We start from the raw sequence: 10,061 nt of genomic DNA, 5'->3' as shown, positions 1-10,061 counted from the left end.
AAAAAAAAAAAAAAAAAAAAAAGAGTTAGGTGTTATTATCATTTTATATGTGCTGTCTCCCCACAAGCTAGCCTTTGACACAACTGGGCAGTGGTTAACATTTTCCCCTCTTACTGGTTGTTTCATCCAAACATCCAGGTCCCTAGTATCTTCTTGCTCTCTTCTTCCATCAATATCTGGGTTTCTTCAACAAATATTTACGAAGAGCATCCTGTGGGCCAGGGACTATGCTTGATGTTGAGGATTTAGAGGGAATCCCTGCTTTCAGGAAACACATGGTCTACACAGTGATCCAGGCTGAAAAGTCGCCTGGGCAGAGTCCTGGGAGGGGGCATCAGAAATGGCTTTTGCTAACTGTACGTACACTTCCCCAGATTCTGATAAGAAATCCCCCACAATGTACTACAGTCTGACTTAGAATAAATATGTGTCGTGAAAGATGTGAATAATGGTGATGCTTCCCATGTGAGTAGTCTAGAAGTGGAAAAAGTAGAAAACCACTGGTCTAGTTATTCTCATAAAAAGATCTGACAAAACGAATTCACCATGGCTGTAATCAATAGAAAATTAAAAGACATTTATACTTCAACAGATATAAAAGTCTTAAGAAATGAACTAGATTTGGAACTCAAGGCCTCAACTGAGAGTAGGGAAGTGGTAGAAGGCCTTCCCAGAAACCCTAGAATTGTATTCATGGCTTTCTCTGCTCACGAGATTACTAAGTGCACCCATTTTTAGCTCTTGGATTTTTTTTTTTTTTTTTGCTGTACGCGGGCCTCTCACTGCTGTGGCCTCTCCCCTTGCGGGGCACAGGCTCCGGATGCGCAGGCTCAGTGGCCATGGCTCACGGGCCCAGCCGCTCCCCGGCATGTGGGATCCTCCCGGACCGGGGCACGAACCTGTGTCCCTTGCATCGGCAGGCGGACTCTCAACCACTGCGCCACCAGGGAAGCCCATCTTGGATATTTTTTATCCTCATGGTTCCGAGAATGCCACTCTTCCTCCCTCTCTGGTCTCTTCCTTCCTCCCAGCCTAGGCTGAGGAAAAGGAGTTCCTCGGGCAATAACTGCCTTCAGCACTTGGAGAGCGCCCTCCATTTCATTGAGTCCACAGCACCCTCTGGAATCCTGTAACTGGGAGTGTTAGAGAGAGAGAGAGAGAGAGAGAGAGAGAGAGAGAGTTAATCCCCACGTTCCCAGAAGGGAAGAAGGGAGGGGCGAGGTTGGCTTGAGAGTTATGTGTAATCCCCTTTGGCTGCATGCCTGGCTTCAAGAAGCACAGATAGACATCATTGGTGGAGAAGAGGTGGGAGTCACTGGCCTGAGATGGACATGTTTTGTTTGTTTCTATTTCTTGGCCACTGGATGGCAGAGATATTGAATTAGATTACAGTTCAAGAATCAAGGATCAATGATAGAATAAAACAAAATGAAAGAAAGATATTACCACTTAGAAGCAGAGGCGTCAAGGCCACTTAAAATCTGTTTATTGTAACACTGTATGATTTTATTCTGTGTAATAAGAATTTTATTCTTTGTAATGAAGTGTAATGATGAACGGTATAGATAAAAAGGGTGAAAACTTTCCTATGAACAGTTCATAAACTCACTCAAACCTTAAAAAAAATCAAGGTAGATTTTTCTTTAATAATTCTAAACATAATCATAACCTGATTACACACTAATATATTTTAATTGTTGACAAAGTTAAAAACAAAGAAAAGCACATAGGGCTTCCCTGGTGGCGCAGTGGTTGAGAGTCCGCCTGCCAATGCAGGGGACACGGGTTCGTGCCCCGGTCCGGGAAGATCCCACATGCCACGAAGTGGCTGGGCCCGCGGGCCGTGGCCGCAGAGCCTGCGCGTCCGGTGCTCCGCAACGGGAGAGGCCACAACAGTGAGAGGCCCGCCTACTGCAAAAACAAAAACAAAAACAAAAACAAAAAAAAAGAAAAGCACATAGAAGAAACTAAAACTCACTCAAAATCCCACCCACCCCCCAAAATACTGTTAACAATTTGATGTATTTTTTTCCAGTAGTTTTTTCCTGCATATATACATATAATAATTTTAATAAAAGTGTATCATAAACTATACTGTTTTGTAACCTATTTTTTCACCAACAAAATATCATGACTATTTCACCATCATTAAATATTTTACATAATTTTATTTATTAAAAAAAACTAAGTTAATTTTTTAATGTGTTACATGCACATGTGACAAAATTCAAAGGATATAAAAAGATATACAATGAAAAGTAAGCCTCCTTCCTACTCCCCTTTCCTAGCCACCCAGTTCCCCTTTCAGAAGGCAGCCTTATTGCCAGTTTCTTGTGGATCCTTCTAAAAGAATATCACACATTTACAAGCAAATACATATATACATGCATGCACTTTGTTTTAACACAAATGATAGCATACTATACATATTGTTCTGTACCTTGCTTTTTTCTTACTTAACAGTGAGTCTTGGAGATCCTTCTGTATCAGCACAGAAATATCTATCTCATTCTTTTTAACAACTGTATAATTTGTTGTAGGGATATGCCATAATTTATTTAGCCAGGTCTCTATTGATGGATACGGATATTTAGGGTTGTTCTAATCATTTACTATTACAAACAATTGAACGACCATATGTATATTTAAGGGCCCAGCCAGTGCAATGCATCATCAAACTATTTTTGGCCACTGCATGCATGTGGGATCTTAAGTCCCTGACCAGGGATCGAACCCATGCTTCCTGCAGTGGAAGCATGGAGCCTTAACCACTGGACCACCATGGAAGTCCCATCGTCAAGCTATTTTATTTTGGCCACTTCGATAGGTTAAAATGCTACTTCATAGTCTTAATATTCATTTCTCTTATAAACAATGAGGTTGTGCATAATTCATATTTTAAGAGCCATTATCACATCATTTTGTGATGTGATATTTTATGATAGCACTTACTGAGGTATAATTTACATACAGTGAGTGCACAAATCTTATGCAAACAGCTGGATGAATTTTATAACATATTTTGACACCTATGTGACCACCACCCAGATTGAAATCTAGAGCATTTTGATTGCCCCTGAAAGCTCCCTTTTGCCCTCTTCCTGTCAATATCACCCCAAGTCAACCGCTACTTTGACGTCTATCACTACACATAAGTGTTGTTTATTCTTGAACTTTATATAAAAGGAATAATACAGTATGTGCTCTTTGAGTTTCAGTTCTTTCACTCAACTCCTTTTTGAGATTAATTGGTGTTCTATTATGACATCATTTTATTTTTTAATTAAAAAAATTTTTTTGGACTATAGTTGCTTTACACTGCTGTGTCAGTTTCTGCTGTACAGCAAAGTGAATCAGCCATATGTATCCCCTCTTTTTTGGATTTCCTTTCCATTTAGGTCACCACAGAGCACCGAGTAGAGTTCCCTGTGCTATACAGTGGGTTCTCATTAGTTATCTATTTTATACATAGTAGTGTATATATGTATGACATTTTAAATAGCAGCGAAGAATAAAATATACGTACATGCCATAGTGTAATCAATTCCTTATATTAACCAGTCCCCTAAATGTAACTCCTTTCAGTTGTTTTCAGTTTCTCTTTATTATAAGCAGTGTTGATAATAAACATTCTTGTAGCTAAGTATTTGCTACAAATATTTCCCTAGTATAAATTCTTAGGATTAGAATATCTGGGTCGATGGATATGTACAATCCAAGGCTTTTGGTTATGCATTTTTGAATTGCCCCTTAAAAGTATGGATGTACTGTCCTACCAGAAAAGAATGAGCATGCTCCTTTCAAAGAAATTATACCCCCTTGAACCCTCATCTACACTGCATATTACAATTGTTTTTGTTTTCCAGTTTGATAGGTGAAAAATGATGTTACTGTTTTTTTCTTCAAAAATGTTGATCATCTTTATGTTTATTGAACATTTGTATTTCTTCTTCTGTTGTTAGTACCTAACTCTTGTCTATATTTTTCTGGTTAGTTTTGTCCTTTGTTACTAATTTATGAGAGTTCTTTATGTAGTAAGAATATTAATATCTTTGTTTAAAAATTTCTCTTATTTAAAAATTATGTATTTTCATTTTGGAATAGTTTTAATCTAAATCAAAAAGAACAACAACAACAACAACAAAAACTCCTAAAATCCCACTGTCCAAGGATAGCTACTGTTAACACGTTTTTCTATGCAAGCTATACATATATACATATATATAATTTTTTTACAGACATGGAATAATCCTTCATATACTCTTTTGTGTGTGTTTTTTTATACTGCATACTATTTTAAAAACCACTTTTTTCTTAAAATTATTTTGTGCGTACCTTGTCATTACACATTTTTCTGTAACATCACCTATTCTATTTTCTTTTTTTAATTTCAAAGCAATACGTTGTCATTGTAAAATATTTACATATCAGAAAAAATGTAGTAAGCATAAGGTCCTGTCATTCTGCTCTCCAGTCATAACCACCATTAACAGATCTATATACAGTCTTACGTATCTTTTTCTAAGACTGTTCTATCCATGTGCTTTTTAAAAATGTATAATCACATTATACAAATTGTTTTTATTTTTTCACATGATCAGTCTTGGACATGTCAATATATGTAAACCAACCTTGCTCATTTTTTTTTTTTGCGGTACGCGGGCCTCTCACTGTTGTGGCCTCTCCCCTTGCGGAGCACAGGCTCCGGACGCGCAGGCTCAGCGGCCATGGCTCACGGGCCCAGCCGCTCCGCGGCATGTGGGATCCTCCCGGACCGGGGCACGAACCCGTGTCCCCTGCATCGGCGGACTCTTAACCACTGCGCCACCAGGGAAGCCCCAACCTTGCTCATTTTAATGGGGGTAGGTTATGGAGGTATCATAACCGATATCTTCTTGATGGATGTTTGAATTGTTTCTAGTTTTTCTTGGATACAAACGGCTGCAGTGAACATCCTTCTACACACATCTTTAAGTGCTTAAGCAAGTGTGCTGCACACATAAAATAAATTCCTAGCATTGAAATCGCTGGGACAGAGTATGACCGGCATGGACTTTTAAATATTTAATAGAATTGTCCTCCAGAAAGCCTCTATCAGTTTACAGTACTCCCTTAGTTGTAGAGAGCACCTTCACAACTTCCTTCTCTTTGTGGATTCTGTTTTTTGGGCTTCAGAATCTTTCACCACAGAGACCAGATAAAAATTCCAGGTAGATATTTATCATAAGCCAGATTTTAAAAAAATTTAATGTTAAAAAATATTTATTAGTATAAATAATATTTTCCTTTTTGCAGAGAAGTAAAAAGAAGGAAACAAAATAATACACTATCGTCTCACTCTCTTTGGCATTAATAAAACAAGACAAAACAAAACACATGTACATGGTTTAAAAATGTAAACTTTCCGGGATACAGACTGAGAAATGAAAGCCTCCTCTCTCCCAGTTTCTCTCCCCCAAATAACCACTGTTAATACTTTTATATAATTCCTTCTGGAAAAGAATTCTACACATGTTGATGCAATATTGTATATATACCTAGACCCACATCTTCAGCTTTAGCCAACTTTTATGATTTCTTTTTTTTTTTTGAACCGCAAAGACTGTTTATTTGACACCAATAGCATACATCATAGTAAAAAGGAAACCAGTGATCACAATTTAATGTTGTTTGGGGGATTCTAAGATAAAATAATAAAATAAGCGGTATTAACATTGGAAAGAAAGAGACAAAACTATTACATGCATATGATTTCATACTTGCTAACTTTTCAAAAGACTGAACAAAGGAGCTAATAACATTAATAAGATATTTTATAATGTGATTGGATAGAAAATGAATAAATTGAAGGACCTATTATGTCCCAGGATCCAAAAATACACCTTATAATAAAGTATGACTTTTCCTAATTAGTTAAAACGTGTCTCCCAAACTCTGGTGTCTCTGAAGGTTTACATATCAGTTGAAGAAAGATGGACTCTAGCAAAATAATTTGACAACTAAGTCATAGTCTCTTTATACCGAATGACGGGAAAACACGACTGAGTAGTTTGTCACTTATGACGGAGAACAAGCATAGTCGCATTTAATCTTACCAGAGATCTTCCCTTTAATATGACTAGATAGCAAATATATTCTGTTTGGCTCCCTGGGTTGTAAATATTTTGTATCTTTAGCATTCTTATCAGCACATGTGATTTATAACATATTACCTGAATTAAACAAAGTACTTGAAGCTCTGAGTGACTTGCTTCACAGTTTCTCTTTACTTAAAGCTGCTTCTCTAAAGGGAGATCTATATTTCTTTTTTTTTTAAATTAATTAATTGTTTTATTTTTGGCTGCATTGGGTCTTCATTGCAGTGCATGGGCTTCTAATTGAGGTGGCTTCTCTTGTTGCGGAGCATGGGCTCTAGGCGCACGGGCTTCAGTTGTTGTGGCTCACGGGCTCTAGAGCACAGGCTCAGTAGTTGTGGCGCACAGGCTTAGCTGCTCCGTAGCATATGGGATCTTCCCAGACCAGGGATCGAACCTGTGTACCCTGCATTGGCAGGGGTATCCTTAACCACTGTGCCACCAGGGAAGTCAGAGGCCTAATATTTCTGATTTCATATATTCTTTTCACAAAGAGAGCTTGTGTTAATATTTCCACAACAGCTCAGTAGTTCGGTATTTGTGTATTTCATTTACACAATAGGCAACATATTATACATCTGTCCCTAACTTTGCATCTTTCACTTAATACATCTTCAACACCTTTTCATATCAGGACATACGGATCTATTGAGGAAGATATTTTTTAACTTAGTGGTAGATTTTTTTTTTTTTTTTGCGGTACACGGGCCTCTCACTGCTGTGGCCTCTCCCATTGCGGAGCACAGGCTCCAGACATGCAGGCTCAGCGGCCATGGCTCACGGGCCCAGCCACTCCGCGGCATGTGGGATCCTCCTGGACCGGGGCACGAACCCATGTCCCCTGCATCGGCAGGCGGACTCTCAACCACTGCGCCACCAGGGAAGCCTCCAGTGGTAGATTTTTTAATGTTAATGTATTGTTCTTCACTCTCCACAGCCTGTGGCCCTCTTGTCTTTTCCCATTTGGCTTCCCAGGCTGGGGGTCTGGGATGGTGAGTGCTAAATCATCACACCAAGACTGAGATCCACTCATGCAGTCTCGCTGTGTGACACTCCTTAATGACATTCTACCCCACAGACACAGCTCCTGATGTCAGTACTAAATTTTGCCTCTCTTTGGTTTCCCTCATCCCCATAATTGTCCATGTGTACAGAGGGTTGAAGAACGGGTGCCTTTTTGGGTGTTTCTCCTCCCTCACACCTGCCTACTGATGTCTGCCATCTTTTTTTTCCATTCCAGGGGAAGCCATATATCTTTGATCGTGTATTCCCTCCAAACACGACTCAGGAGCAAGTTTATCATGCATGTGCCATGCAGATCGTCAAAGGTAATGAATGTATTTTTAGAATGTATTTTTTTCAGGCTCCTCATTCCCTACCCCGCTTCTCTCTACCAGTGTTCTTTCTCTGCCATCTCTTCAGATGTCCTTGCTGGCTACAATGGCACCATTTTTGCTTACGGACAGACATCCTCAGGGAAGACACATACTATGGAGGTGAGGGTTCTGACTTTTATGGGAATGAGGAGCTGGGAGTGTTAATAGGAGGCCAAGGAATCTCAGTAGGCCTGGTACAGAGGATGAATGGAGGGCAGCGTTATAGTGGAAGTTTAATGGAATCCCTTCAGCCTGCTGCAGTTCACCCTCCTTTCCACTACTCCAGTTTTCTTCTTTTCACCTGGAAAAGCAGCAGCAATGGAAGTCCAGAGGGCTGCTCACTTCCCTCTTCCTTCCACTAAAAGGTAGTGACCATCCCCTAAGTTAGGATAGTGTCCTTAGCAGCTGTTACCTCTGTATTCATCTGCATACCTCCGAGTTGTCTGATCCCTCCTGAGCCCAGCCTCATTCCAGGATACCCTTACTCCCCAGGGAAAGCTGCATGACCCTCAGCTGATGGGAATCATTCCTCGAATTGCCCAAGACATCTTCAACCACATCTACTCCATGGATGAGAACCTTGAGTTCCACATCAAGGTGATCAGGGCATGACTGCTGGGCGTCCTCTTATGGGACTGGGAGGGGAAGATCTAGTATGAACCCACTGAGCTCCTGGCGCCCCAGCTTATTCTCCACCGTGGTTACCTAAGTTCTTCTCTGCTAACATAGTCTCTTCTGCCCTTTCCCTCCCACCACCACCATTTGAGTGGGTTGCGTTAGCCTGAGGTCCCTGTATCAGATTTAAGATAGGCTCTCTTCACTTCATGCTTCTCCTTTCTCCCCAACCAGGTTTCCTACTTTGAGATTTACCTGGACAAAATCCGTGACCTTCTGGATGGTGAGTGGTGTTTAACCCCAGTGGGTGGGTAGCGGTGAGGAGGGCAAGGAAGAGAAATATCACATTGCTTCTGGGCTCTTGGGTTTTGGTACTGTTTGGTGAGTGATGCAGCAGGCACACAAGGACACACACACTTGTACTCATGTCCCATTGCCTCCACTCACCAAGAATTTCCTGAAACCAAAAGGGTCAGAAGATGAGCTTAGATGCCCAGGCCCACATATAAACAGCCTGAGTCTAGCTGCAGCCCTGGGGCTGGAATCCTGCAGGAGGAAAAACAGCCTTCAGCGCGTGCAGGGAGTTTAAGCTTCACAGGGGAGTCTTCCTCCCTCTTGCACATAGAAGAATCCACCATCCGAGTAGACTGCAGCGTGCAGGGGTTGGGGAGATGGGGGGCTGGAAGTGCTGGCCTTGCTCACCCTTAATTGTCTTGATTCAGTGACCAAGACAAATCTATCTGTGCACGAGGACAAGAACCGAGTGCCGTTTGTCAAGGTGAGAGTGGGGATGGGACACCCAGGCGGGGCCAGTGTATTGAGAGTGCAGGTGTAGGGGAGGGTAGACCAAATGCCCACCCAGAAGTTGGAGGGCGGACATCCTGGTGGGGTGAGACATGCCAAGGGGCTGGGGAGAGTCCAGAGCCTGGGAAGAGGCACCGTCTTGAGAGGTCATTTGGTCACTGTGCAGGTAATTTAATTTGCAGATCAAAGTGCATGAGTCACTGTCCATTTGCCCCCTACAGGGTTGTACCGAGCGCTTTGTGTCCAGCCCAGAAGAAATTTTAGATGTGATTGATGAAGGGAAATCAAATCGTCATGTGGCTGTCACCAGTGAGTGGGGAGACAAGGGGATCTTGACTGTGGGGTCTGCCTCTCTTCTGTGCCCTCTGGGGCTGAGGGACGCGAAAGTGAGCAAGGGAAGGCTGTGTCCTCCAGAGGAGGGACGCTTGTCTGTGTGACACTGAGACCCGCTGCCGGGGAGACGTAGGGGCTAGGCTAGTCCTGATGGACACCCCCTCTCTTGGCGGGTGGAGGCAGTGGTCCATGGAAGCCGGAGCTGAGGGCTTCAGTTCCGCAGGGGTTGGTACAGGGACTGTTTCACCCTCCCTCCTACAGACATGAATGAACACAGCTCTCGAAGCCATAGCATCTTCCTCATCAATATCAAGCAGGAGAATATGGAGACCGAGCAGAAGCTCAGTGGGAAGCTGTATCTAGTGGACCTGGCAGGGAGCGAGAAGGTTGGGGGTCCTGTCAGGGTGGGGTGGGCAAGGAAGGAAGCCTTGGAAGGGGGTGGACTTTTTGTAAATCGAAATAACTTTCTTATTGAGCTAGAATTCACATACCATAAAGTTCACCATTTTAAAGCGTATAATTCAGTGACTTTCAGTATGTTTGGAAGGTTGTGTGTCATCACCACTAATTCTAGAACATTTTTATCACCTGTTGACAGTCATGCCCTCTTCTCCCCTCCCCCATCCCCTGGCAACCACTAATCTACTTTCTGACTCTGGATTTGACTTTCTGGACATTGCACATAAATGGAATCATATAACGTACGTGTGTGTGTGTGTGTGTGTGTGTGTGTGTGTGTGTGTGTGTGTGTGTGTGTGTGTGTGGTGAGGTCTGTAGCAAGAGCGTTTAGGAGAACAGA

General features: G+C 42.0%; 1 protein-coding gene across 2 annotated transcripts in view; it reads left to right on the top strand.

The window, feature by feature from the left end:
- KIF5A (kinesin family member 5A) overlaps positions 1-10,061 on the top strand; it is a 27,985-nt gene that overhangs the window by 4,691 nt on the left and 13,233 nt on the right. The window contains exons 2-8 of one of the 2 annotated variants that reach the window (XM_007467661.1): positions 7,375-7,462; positions 7,557-7,630; positions 8,003-8,107; positions 8,360-8,408; positions 8,848-8,903; positions 9,151-9,238; positions 9,524-9,648. In XM_007467661.1, coding sequence (XP_007467723.1) covers positions 7,375-7,462; positions 7,557-7,630; positions 8,003-8,107; positions 8,360-8,408; positions 8,848-8,903; positions 9,151-9,238; positions 9,524-9,648 — 585 coding nt within the window. The remainder of the gene's footprint in view (positions 1-7,374; positions 7,463-7,556; positions 7,631-8,002; positions 8,108-8,359; positions 8,409-8,847; positions 8,904-9,150; positions 9,239-9,523; positions 9,649-10,061) is intronic. The other variant, XM_007467662.1, reaches the window with a different exon arrangement.

Source organism: Lipotes vexillifer, unplaced genomic scaffold, assembly GCF_000442215.2.
Source record: "Lipotes vexillifer unplaced genomic scaffold, Lipotes_vexillifer_v1.1 scaffold387, whole genome shotgun sequence".
NCBI lineage: Eukaryota > Metazoa > Chordata > Mammalia > Artiodactyla > Lipotidae > Lipotes > Lipotes vexillifer.
This window is presented reverse-complemented; position numbering and strand designations above follow the sequence as displayed.